Here is a 17,083-nt window from a genome sequence, read left to right as displayed (position 1 = left end):
CTGGGTTGTTTCTCTTCTACAGTGCTTGTCCTCACTATATTGGCTTGTATCACCTGAATGGCTAGGCTTTAAAAATTCCAACTTTGTATGTATTGTTGGCTTTGCTTTTAGTGTTTTTTGGTGAAGCATTGAGTGGAAATTACAAAGATAAGTACATATACCATCACAAATTGTTTTTATTACTCCACATTAAGATAGTCAGGGAAGGAGTTAACTAGAGACTTAGTTGAGCAGAGATATAAGAGGAAAGTAGTGGAAGACTGGAGGAGGGGGATTGAAAGGACTAGAAAGAGCTTCCCCAGCCATGTGGTGAAGACTGAAGGACTGTAATGCTAAAGAGGCTTTCTATGTTAAGGACAGTTTGTCTCCCTTGGTTGAAGCAAGCCATCCTTGATTTGATGACTTGCTTGTTGATTTTGGTTTGGATCTTTTTGGAGTGGGTTGAAGAGGGCCCCAGTTCTGACTCCCTGTACTTTGGGTCAGGGAGTAGAAATTTGCTGTGGAGAGGTGTGGCAGAATGCAGTATTTTGTGTCGTGTTTTCCCCCCTTTTTGTGTGTTGCTTGAAGCTATGGCTTAGGTCACTCATGTAGAGATATTTTTTTACATGTTTATAGAACACTGTTATGAAATTTTCTAACTATTAGTTGATTTGCTGATGATGCCAAACTGTTTCTACAACTTCTGGCAAAGCCAGAGATGGAGAAAGATGTAGAATGATGAGGGATACATACAGAGATGGGGAGCCAGGAAGGATGGAAGACTGGATGACATAGCTCTGTGCTGCCTAATTTTGGACTGGGGGTGTTTTGTTTAAGGAAGGAAGAGTGGTTGCAGAGTGCGGAGGCAGACCAGAGAAGATTGGCAGGGCATGTTGAAGAGGATTGGAGAGGGGGAGGAACAGGGTACCTGGGAGATACAGAGGGCAACATGATGTTAATGCAGGGGTCGGCAACCTTTCAGAAGTGGTGTGCCGAGTCTTCATTTATTCACTCTAATTTAAGGTTTCGCGTGCCGGTAATACATTTTAACGTTTTTAGAAGGTCTCTTTCTATAAGTCTGTAATATATAACTAAACTATTGTATGTAAAGTAAATAAGGTTTTTAAAATGTTTAAGAAGCTTCATTTAAAATTAAATTAAAATGCAGAGCCCCCCGGACCGGTGGCCAGGACCCAGGCACTGTGAGTGCCACTGAAAATCAGCTCATGTGCCGCCTTTGGCACACGTGCCATAGGTTGCCTACCCGTGTTAGTGTATCCTATTCGCGTTCAAACTTCAAAGACAAAATTTTATTAGATATAAAACTAATATAGTTTAAACATTTTATTGTGGATAAATCTTTCCCCTTGATGAGATCTTGGTAGCGAGTAATAACTCCTGCTGCCCATTGTAGCAAAAGGCGAATGTTATTACTCAATAATCGGTTTCCAGCTATTAATGTTCACTTTGATAGCATTGTAAAATAGTGCTGAAGATGATTCTTGCTTTTTATGTGCATACTTACAGTATTTATCACTTAATGTTGGCAAGAAGAACATTTTGGTGATGTATAGATCTCTCTCTCTCTCTCTCTCTCTCTCATAGATAGATGTATGCAGTAAGTACATTGCTGTCTGACTTTGTTACTTTTGCTTCTGTATTTTAGCTCTATACAGACTTTGATGAAATTCGACAAGAAATAGAAAATGAAACAGAGAGGATTTCAGGAAATAATAAGGTTGGTACAAGATGAACTCCACTCTAGTTCACAGAATATCATAGTTTCTAAAATTCCTTACTGTCATGGGGTACTCGATGGTGGCACCTCTTCCTGGCTCTTCAGGGGATTAGCTCTCTTCCAGGTCTGACACCTCTCTTTGCAGGGTCTCAGCCTGTTGTCTTCTCTCTCGCTCTACAGCCCCTCCCTCACTCCAGGAACTGCAGCTTCCTCTTTGTGACTCAGCCCTCCTGCCAGGTCACTATGTTGTTTCCCCTTCTGGGGTATGGAATCACAGTGGACCAGCTGTCCAGGCAATGCCACTCCGTCAGTGCCTTGTAGGGGAACCCAGGCCCTCTCACAACTTTGGGTTCCAGACCAGGGACTCTACAACATGCAGCCAAGGGCTGCTCAGTTCCTTCTCTCCCTGGACTGCTTCCTACTCATCTCTAGCAGGCTTTCTTCTTTTCCTATCTCTCTGCTAGGTACATCCTTCTCTCAGGGCCAGGACCACAGGATCCTACTCTTTCCTTAGGTTCCCTCCTTTCCTCTCTAAAGCACAGAGGGTCGCTGCAGCCATTTTCTGCTCAGCTGAATGCCGTCTTCCAATCAGGGATTGCTTTGGCAGCCTAAACCTCTCATGTGTGGCCACTAATTGGCCCTTTTTCAGCTTCCTTGGCCCTTTTGGGGCTGATGTGGGGGCAAACACCCCATCCCACTTGCAGAAAATCTGGTGGTTAAACATTGAGACAGGCTCATACAACTCCAGTGTACAGTAAATAACATAGTGGATCTACTAGCACATGTAGTTCACATAGTTCTGAGGTGACACCAGCACTGCTATGAAATTATTATGTTGGCAGAATTCTGGGTATCAGACTTCGCTTCAAAACTTGTTTATGTAGTAGTGCCACAAGGGGAAGTAGCCTCCACCTCCCTAGGTCGAACCCATATGGTGTTTATATAAACAGCCTTGTGTGTATGTATGACACTTTGTTTAGCTTGTAAAATCAGCAGCCATGTTTATGTGCATATGTGCTGTTGCTGAAATTTGTTTTATCCATCAAGTAGGAGAAGGCAGGATTGCACACACACAGAAATTGGTTGATAAACTGATGACTTTATTTCTGGACAAATTCTTGTGTAGAGGTCTCTGGTGCAGGAGTTTAATTTTAGTAAAGAATTGGCTTTCTGAGTGGTATGTCTAGTTAAACAAATCCTCTAACTCTAATTCTTGGTGATTTTAATGTATTTCTAGGGGATCAGTCCTGAACCTATTCACCTTAAAATTTTTTCACCGAATGTTGTCAATCTGACTCTTGTGGATTTGCCAGGAATGACAAAGGTAAGAGACTGAATTTTACCTTTTGATTTGCTGCAGGTAGATTATTTTTGAGGGGGGCAAAATGACCTCTGTTTTGACCATTTTGTACCATTTGATAAATCATCTAAGATTCCCTTTAAAAACAGAAAATGTTATTGTCCATCAAGTTGACCAGCAATTCTGTATGGCTTTGAAATTTAGTGTCCCCATCTTGTGATTAGAATTTGGATCTTTGGTAGTGCTGTACACTGAGGAGAGAGGGTTTTCTTGTAAAGGTTATGTCTACACTGCAGAAAACAAACCACAGCAGCGAGTCTCAGAGCCTGGGTCTGCATACTTGGGCTTGCACTACGGCTCTAAAGATAACCATGTAAACATTCTGCTTGGGCTGGAGATTGGGCTCTGAAGACCGGAGAGAGAGTTGGGCTTTAGAGGTCGAGCCAAAATGTCTACATGCTATTTTTATCACTACAGTACAAGCTCCGTGAGCCCATGTGTGTAGATCTGGGCTCAGAGACTTGCTGCTTTGGGATTTTTTTTTTCTTTTGCAGAGTAGATGTACACTAAGAGGCTTGGAAATGTTGTGGAGGTAGCATGCTTGGCTAATAGGAGAGGTAGCACTTTAGTGTCAGCAGTAACACCTGTAGTTAATTAGGTAAGTATTGACCAGAATCAAAATGACACCTCCCCCTCTTACAGAAGTGGCAATGCTTGAAGAATTGTGTAAAGCAAGGAAACAATGGTGGAAACCGTCTGAGCTCTGAAGGACACACAGGGTGCCCTGAAGGGGAGGAAATATTCAGGTCCCATATGAAAGTTTTTTATTGAACTGTAACCTTTTCTACAGGAAGGGGGCTTTTTTCTGGGTCCCCAATGGCAGTTAAGTGCGTAACTTCCCTAGACTTGCAGTGCAAGTTAGGGGCAGAACTGCCATTTGTTCCTTTGAAAATCTCCTCAAAATTAACATAGTAAGTTGGAGTATTTGGTTTGGTTCTCATTGTGCACTATTTTCATGTTTTTGTACTTTTCTTATAGTATCTTCATTAGCCTGGTTTCAAACTTGATTTCTAGTCCAGAGAAATTTGGTTTTATATTGTTGTGTTTTTTAATAGAGAGAAGTGTGTGATTTGGATTTGCATGATTCACTCCCCCCTTTAGTTCTATATTGTTTGTTTCCCTTTAGGTACCTGTGGGTGATCAGCCTAAGGACATTGAACTTCAAATCAGAGAACTAATCCTTCGATTCATTAGTAACCCAAATTCAATTATTCTGGCAGTCACAGCTGCCAACACAGACATGGCTACATCAGAGGCACTTAAAATTGCACGGGAGGTAGATCCAGATGGTAAGCAGCAAGACATACTGGAGCCTGCATTTTAGTATTTCTCTTAAAATGGATTTTCCTAGGATTTTCCTAACATTTTCTCCAAATTAAAGTTTTGGAAAAAATGGTATTTGTTTTTCATACTAGTGGATTTTGCTAGGAAACAGTTGTTGTATTTTAACAAATAACATTTTCCAATTGTAGCTTGTGCGATTCGGAAGCTGTTAACAATGCTGAGATGAATTAGTATCTAATTAAGGGCCTGCTGGCTCACAGGCAAGGCCAGTCCAGATCCTGTTACTCTTCTAATATGGTCATGTAATCCACTGCTGTTTACAAAGCAATATAATTGCATTGAAGAAGGCTGCTTTCATGAGAGTTGTTATTGAGTATGGCCTGCTCAGGTGATTACAATTTTGGAGGAATAAAATGTGTGTCTTGTAGCAGGGAAAATGAATACTTCTACAGTTAGTAATTGGCTGTTGCGTATGGTTCTATTCTAGTCTCAAAAGGGAGAAAATACATTTGGTAGCATTTGGTGTTCAGATATTGCTCACTTCAGTGCCCTGTATTTGTCTGGCAAGTCTGCTGATTTGAACTTCTTCTGAGCAGTGGATATATACTAATTTTATGTTTATGTAGCGACTGATCCAAATGAGTCCTAAAGCACTCTACACACTTGCTGACTGTATGTATGTGAGAATCACTTTCACAACTGCTGAAATAGCTAAAAGTATTTTATTTATTTGAACCTAGAGAAGAAATATGTAGAGACAGTGAATGTAGTTACTCAAGTTAAAATTATCCGAAGACACTGGGATTAACACCCTGTCATGCAGTTGCCTTACCTGTTGGTGCACCACCCTGCCTTGGTTTCCCCTCTTCTTCGGGGCCCAACTCAGAGTTGAAGTTCAAAACAAAATTCTTCTCCCTTCCCTGTTCTGGGGTTTCATTTATTATTAAACAAAATATATTCAATGCTTCACCCTTCTAATGTGGCTTCCCAAGTACTTTTCCCCTTGGTGCATGGGATATTTTTTCCCTTTCCATTGTATCAGGCACAGGAACGTAGTCTCTGCTTGGGCCTCTTCAGGCAAAGCCCCTCAAGGTGTGTCTACACTGATTAAAAATCACCTATCTGACCCATGGCAGCTGACTTGAGTTCATGGGGTTTGGGCTAAAGGGCTGCTTAATTGAGGTGTAGACATTCACGCTCTAGGACCTTGTGAGTTAGGAGGGTCCCAGGGTTCATGCTGCAGCCCAAGCCTGAACTTCTACACTGTGGTTAAACAGCCCTTTAGCCTGAGCCCTGCGAGCTGAGTCAGCTGACATGGGCCAGATGCAAATGTCTAATTGCAGCGTAGACGTACCCTCAGGGGCTCCATCCCAGGTCCCACCTTCTTAACCCCTTGGAGAACCTCCTCCTAGGTCTTTCCTTGAACCAGGGCTGTCTGACGGGGCAACAGATCCTGCTTTTTATTTATTGCCTTGTTCATATGATCAGGCATATAACCCTAGGACTACTTTCCATAATTCCCAGCCTTAAAGGTTTGAGGCCTGTAACAGGTGTGCTGGTCTGAAGCTATTATTATACGTCCTTATTTTTGCAAAAAGTTCTATGGGATTTTTTTAATGCCTGCCAGTGGTCAGGACCTCTGATCTGCATCCATTGGAAAGATGGCTCTTACAATAACAGCTCAGCGACAGCTAACGCAGGGCTGAGATGCTGATTCAGTATAGATTTGGGGACAGTACTGAATACTGAATTATCTCTTCCTGCAGCACCTGGTTTGTCTGCAGTAGCCTCCTATCCCAATACTTACCCAGTCAAACTCTGCTTAGTTTACCAGGTTTCAGAGTAATAGCCGTGTTAGTCTGTATCTGCAAAAAGAACAGGAGTACTTGTGGCACCTTAGAGACTAACAAATTTATTTAAGATGTTAAGGCTGCAAGATAGCCTAAGTTTTATTTATTTCTAAAGCATTTCATGGAGTAAGCAAATCCAGTATTCCTACACAGGTTTCTTTCCACATTTGGGTCTAGAGATGTTCGTATCTAAGTATAAAGTTCTTATTTTCCTTGAGAAACATCTGATCATATACTTTAGAAACTGGTTAAATCTGTTTCATTGTGTACAGAATAGAATTAATAATTTTTTTTTCTAGCCATTCATATAGTGGTAGTATTGTAAGTGTAGCCCTTGTACAACTGCAAACAAGTCAGGGCTAGCTCTAGGTATATACCAGGGCTCTCTTCTTTCAGCTCACTCTTAAAACCTATAAGCTTGTGAGCCTAGTACTTCCTGTTATCTCTCACTCTAACCCCATCTCAGCTGACACAGTGCTCCTGTCACTGATGTCAATTATCTGAATTTCCAGCCAACGCAGCAGTGAAACCTTCTTTTCTATGCAGGTTACTGGAGCTCTGTAGAGCCTAGAATCTTGCTCATCATAGTTCTAGTCATCTTGTTCTGACCATTGCAGTCAACTAAGGACCTTCTTGAATACTTTAAGGCAGGGATGGGCAAACTTTTTGGCCCAAGGGCCACATCTGGGTATGGAAATTGTATGGTGAGCCAGGAATGCTCACAAAATTGGGGGTTGGAGTGTGTGTGGGGGGGTGTGAGGGCTCCGTCTGGGGGTGCAGGCTCTGGGGTGGGGCTGGGATGAGGGGTTGGAGGTGCAGGAGGGTGCTCCAGGCTGGGACTGAGGAGTTCAGAGGGCAGGAGGGGGATCAGGGCTGGGGCAGGTGGTTGGGGCGCAGAAGGGGGTCAGAGGTGCAGGCTCCGGGCGGCGCTTACCTCAAGGAGTCCCAGAAGCAGCGGCATGTCCCCCCTCCGGTTCCTACATGGAGGCACGGCCAGCCGGCTCTGCGCCCTGCCTCATCCACAGGCGCTGCCCCTGCAGCTCCCACTGGCTGTGGTTCCCAGCCAATAGGAGCTGCGGGGGTGGCACTTGGGGCGGGAGAAGCGTGCGGAGCCCCTTGGCTGCCTCTGCGCATAGGAGCCAGAGGGGGGAACATGCCGCTGCTTCTGGGAGCCATGCAGAGCCATGGCACATGCGGAGTGGTGCAAGATCCAGACCCCACATCCTGGCAGGAGCTCAAGGGCCGTATTAAAACATCTGAAGAGAGAGATGTGGCCCCTGGGCCGTAGTTTGCCCACCCCTGCTGTACGGCCATACTAAACTGCTTAAGGCTGACAGACTTCTTGTAAATGACAATTTTCCTGCTGTTTTGATAGGTCGAAGAACACTTGCTGTTATCACAAAGCTGGATCTCATGGATGCTGGCACTGATGCTATGGATGTACTTATGGGAAGAGTGATTCCAGTTAAACTTGGCATAATTGGGATAGTGAACAGGTGAGTGTAGGGCAGTAGTCTCCAACCTTTTTAAGTACAAGATCACTTTTTGAATTTAAGTGAAACCCAGGATCTACCTCAAAGAAACTGTAGAAATAATAGTAATCACACAAACCCAAACACCCTTGCCCCGTTCCCTGCCCCGCCCCTTCTCAGAGGCCCCGTCTTGCTCACTGAAGGGTTGGGAGTGTGGCAGGGGCTCCGGACTAAGCCTGAGGCAGGGGGTTGGGGTGGAGGAGAGGGTGCGGGAAGGGAGTTCAGGTTGAGATGCAGGAGGGTTATGGGGTGGGGCTCCAGCCGGGCACCGCTTACCTTAGGCAGCTCCCAGGCGGTGGTGCAGCGGGACTAAGCCAGGCTCCCTGCCTGCTCTGGCCCTGCGCTGCTCCCGGAAGTGGCCGGTTCCCCACCGTTCCCCATTTCTGGTCAATGGGAGCTGCAGGGGTAGTGCCTGCAGGTGAGGGCAGCACGTGAAGATCCTCTACCCTCCCAGGAGCCACTGCCGGACATGCTGGCCACTTCCAGAAGTGGCGTGGGGCCAGGGCAGGCAGGGAGCCTGCTTTAGCTCTGCTGTGCCGTGGGACTGTTAGCAGCCGATCTCCTGGTTTGGCTGCAGGAGGGTTGGCAACCCTATCGTGATTGGCTGAGTGACTGAGACTGAGATCCACTGTCAGAGGCTCTGTGATCTACCAGTTGGTGACCACTGGTGTAGGGGATGGCAATTAATATGTTCTTTTGAAAGCTGGATCTTTCCTTAATACAAAGGAATGCTTAGGTTTCTCAAGCATATGGGTGTGGGATTTAGAATAAGGGATTTGGAGACAAAAATAGCATCTGTATTTAATTACAGAAAGAAATAAGCAGTGGGTGGCCTAGTTTCAAAATGTTGGCTGCTGTGTGGGTACCTGGATTCAGGAGCTTAATCTTCTTCCCACCTGCTTTACCCCTCACATCTTCCATGTGAGAGCTGATACCACTTTGATGTAGAGGCTGCATGCTTAGTCTACTGGGGATGGCTACTGCCCATACTGATTTCCTATTTGCTGCACAACACCAATGAGTCAGTCCGTGGAGTCACGTTTCTAGTACCTTCAGAAGAGATGACATGTCTTCATCCCCAGTACCAAACCACCACCTTTATAGTCCGAGGAAAATGTTGACCAAACTTTGGGTAAACGTGGTTAGTGAAAGAGAGAAAATGGTTGGGGAAATGGGTTAAGAATGAAGGCAAAAATGGCAGATGTTCTGATGACTTCGGGATGGTGCTGTCAAGAAAAGTGGAAGCATGAATAAGATAATTGCACCTTACGTTTATTTACTAATAGTTCTCTTTTTTACTCTAGGAGTCAATTAGATATTAACAATAAGAAGAATGTAGCTGATTCTATCCGTGATGAATATGCTTTTCTTCAAAAGAAGTATCCATCTCTAGCCAACCGAAATGGAACCAAGTATCTCGCTAGGACACTTAACAGGTACCACAGATAAATTGTCACGCAAAATGCAAAAAGCAAATAACAAATAAAAAGATTTTAAAATTAATGTTTTAAAAAATATTTTTATCTTTAGCATCCCTTAAGTACTATTGCTTTACGGTGAAACATTGGGATGTCTCCCTTTGAAATTTGAAATAAAATTTAGTATCTGCGGTTACTGTACTCTTTCTTAGCAAATGTCATCGAATATATTTGTTTGATCATAATTGTTTATATTTTAAGTTGTGCTGGAGGTAACGAAGTTTGAAGAAGATTTCTTCCCTTTTCTAACAGAGGAATTTATACTTGCTCTATTTTTAGGTTACTAATGCATCATATCAGAGATTGCTTGCCAGAACTGAAAACTAGAATAAATGTTTTAGCTGCTCAGTATCAGTCTCTGCTGAACAGCTATGGGGAACCTGTAGAGGACAAGAGTGCCACTTTGTTGCAGCTGATTACCAAGTTTGCCACTGAATATTGCAACACCATTGAAGGAACAGCAAAATATATAGAAACTTCTGAGCTGTAAGTATAATTGTTTGTTTATAGAATCTAGATTGTGATAATTGGCATGAAACACTGGATCACATTACTTTAAAACTACAGTACTAGTAGTAAAAGCAAATCATAATATATTTAAAGATTTTATACTTTGATAATGTTAACTTTAAAATATTCAATGTGTTTGGCACAGAAAAACCTTGCAGTTAATATTTTTTCCTCTTCCTCATTTGTAACCTCAATCTTAATTTTATCTTTTTTAGATGTGGTGGAGCTAGAATTTGCTACATTTTTCATGAGACATTTGGACGAACCTTAGAATCTGTTGATCCACTAGGTGGCCTTAACACTATAGATATTTTGACTGCTATTAGAAATGCTACAGTGAGTATTATCTTAGGTTTCGTAAGGTTTTTGCTTGTCGGATTTGAAATGGGATTTTAAAAAATCTTGTTTTGATTCATGTCTGTTGTATTATGAAATTAAGGTTATGCTTAAAGGAGGAATTCTTTATTGTGTGAAGAAAACAATACATCCTCCCCACGTTTTCTGAGACCATACAAGTTAAATTAATTTTAACTGAAATTAATTAAAACTAGGTCCTTCAAGAAATGTAAAGGTGTCAGTCTTTTCTTGGTCCCAAGTAATCTTAACAGTGGAATAACACATGCACTTCAAACTTTCCTAATAGTTACAAAAATAATCAGTCTTGTGCATAGTTTATAAAGCAAAGAAACTAGATTGGAATTAAGATAAGATTAATGATTGGATCTCATTACTATGATCATTTAGGCTACAGACAGGCTCAGGTCAACAACTCAGGCAACTCTTGAGTGGGGTCATTGTGGCATCAGAGGTAACTCAACCACTCACCACCTTAACTCTACAGCTAATTTGCATGCAGCAATTCTATGGGGAAGACTGGACAACATCTGTCAAGAGTTTTCACTGATAGAATATTTGATACAACGGACACTGGTCTTTAAAGGTTCAATGGTCACATAATAGTTTGACACCCCCAAATACTTGAAAGGCGCCCCATAGCACTGCTGCCTCAACTCCTTTACCAGAGGAACTGAGGTATGATTGAAGGGAAAAGACCTTAAAGCACAGAGACTTGGGGTATATCTACACTACCCGCCAAATCAGCGGGCAGCGATTGATCCAGCGGGAGTCGATTTATCGCGTCTAGTCTAGACGCGATAAATCGACCCCCGAGCGCTCTCCCGTTGACTCCTGCACTCCTCCGCCGCGAGAGGTGCAGGCAGTCGATGGGGGAGCGGCAGCAGTCGACTCACTGGGAAGACACCATGGTGAGTAGGTCTAAGTATGTCGACTTCAGCTACATTATTCACATAGCTGAAGTTGCGTAACTTAGATCGATTTCCCCCCCCCCCCCCCAACACCTCCCCCCAGTGTAGACCAGGCCTTGGGGACTGGGTTCTCCCTGCTTCCTCCTTCATAGTACAATTCTCACTAATCTACCCTTCTGAACCTATAAATCAACTGCAGATTGAGTGGTTTTTGTGCAGCATTTGTGTACTAGTGAGCTGCTCTTTTAATGTGAAAATGAGTTTATATTGCTTTGGATAATTACAACATCTTCCCTGTGCTGTTTTGGGGTTATTCTGTGGTTTGTTTTGTTTTTTGTTTTTTAAACCCTTAGGTTACTGATACATACTCTCAACCTTATCTTCATCTGAATATAATATTTTGATGTGGGAATAACATGATTTAATTTTGGGATTCATCATCTAATGTCCCTTTAGGGTTCATGCAGCACCTAGCACACTTTGGGTGCTATTATCATACAAAAAATATCTGCCCTTTTCTTCTCTTTTTCGACTAGGGACCCCGACCTGCCTTGTTCGTGCCTGAAGTTTCATTTGAATTGTTGGTGAAGAGGCAAATCAAACGTTTAGAGGAGCCCAGCTTGCGCTGTGTGGAGCTGGTTCATGAGGAAATGCAGAGGATTATCCAACATTGTAGCAATTACAGTACACAGGTAAAAGCAGAGGTTGACTACTAAGTTTAGAAACGTGTACAAGTATTTTTTTAGAAATATCATAAACTCTTAAGACCCGGCTTCAGTGCATTGCGACTTGTCTAACAGTATTGAGTAGCCTCTTTTATGGCAAAAATTCAGTATCCACATTATATACACAAACAAAAAAAAGTCAGTTAGACTCTGTCAGTGTACATAAAAATCATTTGTGAACTTGTGTAAACACCCTCGTGAAAGTGCACATTTCCCACAGAATACAAAGGATCTTATTCATAAGGGCAGACGGTCATTGTTGGCGTGTGACTCTAATAAGGCAATAATGGATTTGGCCATAAGGTTCAGATGCTCTAGTTTTGATAGAAGAGATGCAGATACGGTACAATTATTGAATGCCAAAAGTTAATACAATGGTTGAGATTGTTTAGACTATGATTTTAAATGCGGTAGTCTGAAAATTCAAAGTTGTAATTCCTCACACTAGACTTAATATTTGCAGGGCCACAAGAATATAAAATTGATTCTCAGGTTTTGCAGTCCTCATGAAAATGCCGTTCTCATCTCACTGATAGCTCAGAATGAGCATAGTTTTTAGCTTTTTACCCTCCACATATATCTGTTGAATGTGTTGAAGAAACTTTATTGGAAAACTTTAGTGTTGCTTTCAAAGACTCTCTTATTCCCTTAGAAAAAAGTTTAAATGATTAAAAATGTGTAAGACGCTTCCTATTTTCAGTATTTTGTAGTCTGTTAATAAAGTGTAATGAAGTTAATTACACTTTTGAGTAATTTATTAAGCCACAAATTGTTGATGGCAGAGCTTACAGAAGATCACTAGAAACTCATGCTGCTCTGACTTCAGAAAAATCTCCTGCTTACCAGGTCTCTCAACCTTGATAATTTAGCGTACGTGTTGAAATTTCTCATATTCTGAATCAACACAACACCTGGGAAGGGCTGAGACTTGCAGGAAAATGCCTAATTAAGAAAAACTTTATTCTTCCTCCCTCTTTCATCGATGAGAGAAGCCACAGCAGATTTGTATAGGAGATAGGAAGGAACTTGGAGGCACAATCAGTTCAGTGGTAGGAATCAGTGTATTATTTTTGGATGCGACATAAGTGAGGTCCGAACTACTGTACATGTGGCTATAAAAGTTCTCCTCACAGTGCTATTCATTAATGGAAGTGTTAACCCCAGCAACTTGGTATGTCCTAGTTGGCTACTTTATTCTGCCTGTCTAAATTTCTCACCAATTTTAATTGGATACTGTAAACTCTGGTAACTTCAGCATCTCCAAATTGTCTGCATGCAACACTAATTTTAATTTACATTGGGGGATACTATCAAAGGCACAAATTGCAGTTAGGTGACTGCCATTTTTTGTCTGTGAAAATCTCCCCTAAATGTGCCTAGTGGGACAACAATATCAAGCTGTAGCTACAAAATTTATAAACGATAACGGCGCATTCCCTGCTGTTAACTCTTATTGCTCATTGACTCGGTATTAACCCTGCTTTTGATTGAAATCAACAAGAACTGTAATCGCAATTCCAACTTTAAGGGCAATTTAAGTTGTTGGGTTTAGTGTATGGGTGGTGTTGGTGGCCAGTAATATAAAGGGGGTCAGACTAGATGATATGGTGGTCACTCTAATGGTGGCATTAGACTTTGACTCTATTATGTTGCTTTTCCTCCTTGTATTCTAGGAATTGCTGAGGTTTCCCAAACTACATGATGCCATAGTTGAAGTAGTGACCAGTCTTCTGCGTAAGAGGCTACCAGTTACAAATGAAATGGTAATTAGTGTTGTTTGTTACTTACCACCTTGTATTCCATTCCTGCTTGCTAGCAAACCAATAGCTTGTTTCTAATAGCTTGTTTCTATTGGTGGCTTCCTTTCTACGTGCTTTTGTTTACCATATAATCTTTAAGTTTCAAAAACATTAGACTAAACCAAAATATTCAAAAATAGAAGCTAAATCCATATTTAGGCACCTAACTTTAGGCTCCTGATTTTGAATACCTAGGCCTAATTTAAAAAAAAAAAAAAAATCCCCCTCCCCTTCAAAAAAAGTTTTACCTAGAATTCACGTTTTAAACCTCTTAGCCTTCTATTTTCTTGCTAACATGGAAGCTGTGCTTTATCAGACTCAGAGATGCACAAAAATATGTTGCTAAACTTACTCGCTTCACTTCTATAGCTGATTAGTATGGTAGACACTGATGCTGCTGCTGTGGAGTGGTAATATAGTATGTACCACCATACATCATAAGAACGGCCATACTGGGTCAGACCAAAGGTCCATCCAGCCCAGTATCCTGTCTGCCGACAGTGGACAATGCCAGGTGCCCCAGAGGGAATGAACCTAACAGGGAATGATCAAGTGATCTCTCTCTTGCCATCCATCTCCACCCTCTGACAAACAGAGGCTAGGGACACCATTCCTTACCCATCCTGGCTAATAGCCATTAATGGACTTATACTTACAAATAGGCCACACTTAGGGATGACCATCACACTCTGGTGTGCTCCAGCATGATCAGGTAGGGTCTGACAAAGAACACCAATTCATGGCCTTCTTTATACCCTCCAGCTAATTTACTAGCTTTAGCAAAAACCTAGTTTGAAGCAGTTTCTCCTTGCTACTTTACATCCTTCAAGGCCTTCTCTAATCTTCTTTCTCCCCCAATCGTTGCTTGCACAAAAGAACAGTGGGAAGGTGTGGGTTTTTCTTTTGAGACAATTTCCCTTTGTTTTGTTACTGCAGCTCTTTTACTTTTACTTTTCAAATCATACATCCTTCCATAACACTACTTCTTATTCTCACGGCCTTCATTTACTTGCTGATTGGGGCCTTTTCCCTATTGGCCACAAACTAAAGTGAATGGTATTTTCTTAACCAAAATTAGGCTAACTAATTTTTTTTTATTATCCTACGATAAATGTAAAAGATAATGCTTGTGTTGTCTTGGATTGGATTTTGTAATTTAATTTCATTGCTCAAACTTAAATGTAATGGTAGTTTTGACTGATCACCATTCATAATAAAGAATGATGTAGTCAGTACTAATGTACAAAAACATGTTGGGCTGTTGCACCACTGGATGGCATCAGCAACTCTGGGACAGTCTCTCAGGTTACTGGTTCAAATGTGGTGCAGATTGCTTGTGATTGAAAGTTACTATGTCGCAGCTGTTAGGTGAACAGTGTGAAATGAGTTGCAACTTAACCCAATTCCTACTGGACAGATGTCTGCCTGAAAATGCCATCAAGAGTGCCAGTTTGTGGGGAGCGGGGGGGGGGAGTTCAATACAGGGAAAAGATTTAATATGTCATGATCAGTGTTCCCTCTAATTTTTCCCACCCATGTGTTGAATGAATTTTGTTATGTGCACCAATATGGAGGTGATGTGTAGGGCCTAGGGGTTTGGAGTGTGGGAGGGGGCTGAGGGATGGGACAGAGGGTTGCGGTACAGGGATGTGCGGGCTCCAGCTGGAGGGTGCAGGCTCTGTGGTGTGGCCAGAGATGAGGGGCTCAGGGCTTGGGCAGAGGGTTGGGGTGCAAGGCTGTGAGGGCTCTGGCTGGGGGTGTGGGCTCAGGGCTGGGGCTGAGGATTGGGGTGCAGGGGATGAGGGTGCTGGGATGGGGCCAGGGATGAGGGGTTTGGTGTGCAGGAGGGTGCTCAGGGGCTATGGCGGGAAGAGAGGACTCCCCCCAGCTCTCACTCTCTCAGCTGCAGCAGCTCTGGGGTTGGGGCTGCAGGATAGGTACCCCGGCCCCAGCAGGTCCAGGCCGGGAGAGGGCCACCCTGGCTGCACCTGGGGCTGGACCCCTCTGACCACGCTAGGGACCGGGCTAGGGCTGGGTTTGGGCGCCCAGAGCTGGACTGGGGGAGGGGTCCAATGGCAGGTTGGGGGCCAGGTGAGATGGGGGCTGGGGGAGGGGTGCCCCTCCCCTGGCTGCGGCAGGTCCCAGGCGGGTTCCTTGAGCATCTGCGGGGTGCTAAATAGGCTGCTGCACAGCCACACAGCTTACAGGGAACTTGGGTCGTGACGGAAGAATTACCTTCTTGCCCTAAGAATTTGTCCTTTTGGGTCAGAAATGAAATGCAGCCGCAGGGCAGTGCGGGCAAAGCCTATGCTGTGGGTGTTTATGCTGTAGTGTGGATAATTAGACTGCAGTGTCTGGAGTTGCCAGTCCAACACGCTTTCCTAGCAGTAAATTAACTCATAAAATCTTAACTATGAATGACTTTTCTCCCTGTAGGTTCACAATTTGGTGGCCATTGAGTTAGCTTATATCAACACGAAACACCCAGACTTTGCTGATGCCTGTGGGCTAATAAACAATAACATAGAGGTAAGGAAAACACAGCATTTTAAGCGATGCACTGATTAGTTAGAAGGGACTCTAAGTTGAACTTTTTTTTTTTTTTTTTTTAAACCTGAACATAAATTGTATTTTCTTACAACTGTCCTGTGCCTTTATATACTTGATATGAAAACCTTTATAATTACAATCCATAAATATAAACTTAAGACATTGCTTATATGTTCCTCTGGAGCATGTTTCTCAAGACATCAGTAAGTATTCCTTATTCTTTCTTAAAATAGCATGTTTTTAAAATATGCAAAGTGAAATAAACTCGGATAATACATTGTAAATACTAATTCCATGCGTTTCAAATGCCACTTAAAGTACAAAACAAAACTAATTGACAAGACGCAAACTGCACAGAACAGAGACCAGTACTAACTAATGTACATTGTTTAGCACAAGTGATTGGCTTTTTTTCTCCCCTAAATATCTATCTATCTCTGAGAGAGAAAATAGCCTTATAGATGTTGAGAACTGGCCATTATCCTGAGGCTTCCCACTTCTCCCTACCCTAACATTAATTTCTTCTCTCACTTCTCCAATCACATCTCTCACTGTCCATTGACTTCTAATAGTCTCCTCTTGTCTCTTATGTTTTGACGCTTTTTATTATTTATTTTGTGTTATATAAATGGTAAGCTCGTTGGCGGCAAGTCTTTTACCTATGGCTGCCATCAGATTTGCGCAGGTGGACTCCCATTGACTTAGTGTGGGAACAAAGTCTGTCTGTGATGATCCGATTGCAGGAATGAGGACTCTGTAAGTGCATGTAAACTTCTATAGTATCTTATACAAATTCTGAATAGCACATAATACCCCCTTTTCTAACGTTTTCCTAAAAAAAATACTGGGTCTGTAATCTTTTGTTTCTTCTAAGTTTGTAATGCTTTGTCCTTACTAGTGAGCGATCTATTCTTAATCACCATAAAAGTCCAATCTTTCCCCTTATTCACCTTGACTTGCTTCAACTGCTACTTCGTTGTTCTATAGGTAGTGCAAGTTCTCGCCTTTTCCCC

The 17,083-nt window shown here is 42.6% G+C and overlaps 1 protein-coding gene across 5 annotated transcripts in view; it reads left to right on the top strand.

Annotated features, from left to right (window-relative positions):
• DNM1L (dynamin 1 like) overlaps positions 1 to 17,083 on the top strand; it is a 52,412-nt gene that overhangs the window by 21,784 nt on the left and 13,545 nt on the right. For all 5 annotated transcript variants that reach the window (XM_054034401.1, XM_054034369.1, XM_054034391.1 and 2 more), the window contains 10 exons: positions 1,646 to 1,717; positions 2,955 to 3,041; positions 4,204 to 4,366; positions 7,587 to 7,707; positions 9,048 to 9,179; positions 9,501 to 9,707; positions 9,947 to 10,067; positions 11,533 to 11,688; positions 13,395 to 13,484; positions 15,957 to 16,049. In XM_054034401.1, the coding sequence (XP_053890376.1) occupies positions 1,646 to 1,717; positions 2,955 to 3,041; positions 4,204 to 4,366; positions 7,587 to 7,707; positions 9,048 to 9,179; positions 9,501 to 9,707; positions 9,947 to 10,067; positions 11,533 to 11,688; positions 13,395 to 13,484; positions 15,957 to 16,049 (1,242 nt within the window). The remainder of the gene's footprint in view (positions 1 to 1,645; positions 1,718 to 2,954; positions 3,042 to 4,203; positions 4,367 to 7,586; positions 7,708 to 9,047; positions 9,180 to 9,500; positions 9,708 to 9,946; positions 10,068 to 11,532; positions 11,689 to 13,394; positions 13,485 to 15,956; positions 16,050 to 17,083) is intronic.

The sequence above is a fragment of the Malaclemys terrapin genome, chromosome 1 (genome assembly GCF_027887155.1).
Source record: "Malaclemys terrapin pileata isolate rMalTer1 chromosome 1, rMalTer1.hap1, whole genome shotgun sequence".
In the NCBI taxonomy this organism is placed as follows: Eukaryota; Metazoa; Chordata; order Testudines; family Emydidae; genus Malaclemys; species Malaclemys terrapin.
Note: the sequence above shows the minus strand (reverse complement) of the source record. Positions and strands in the feature narration are given on the sequence as shown.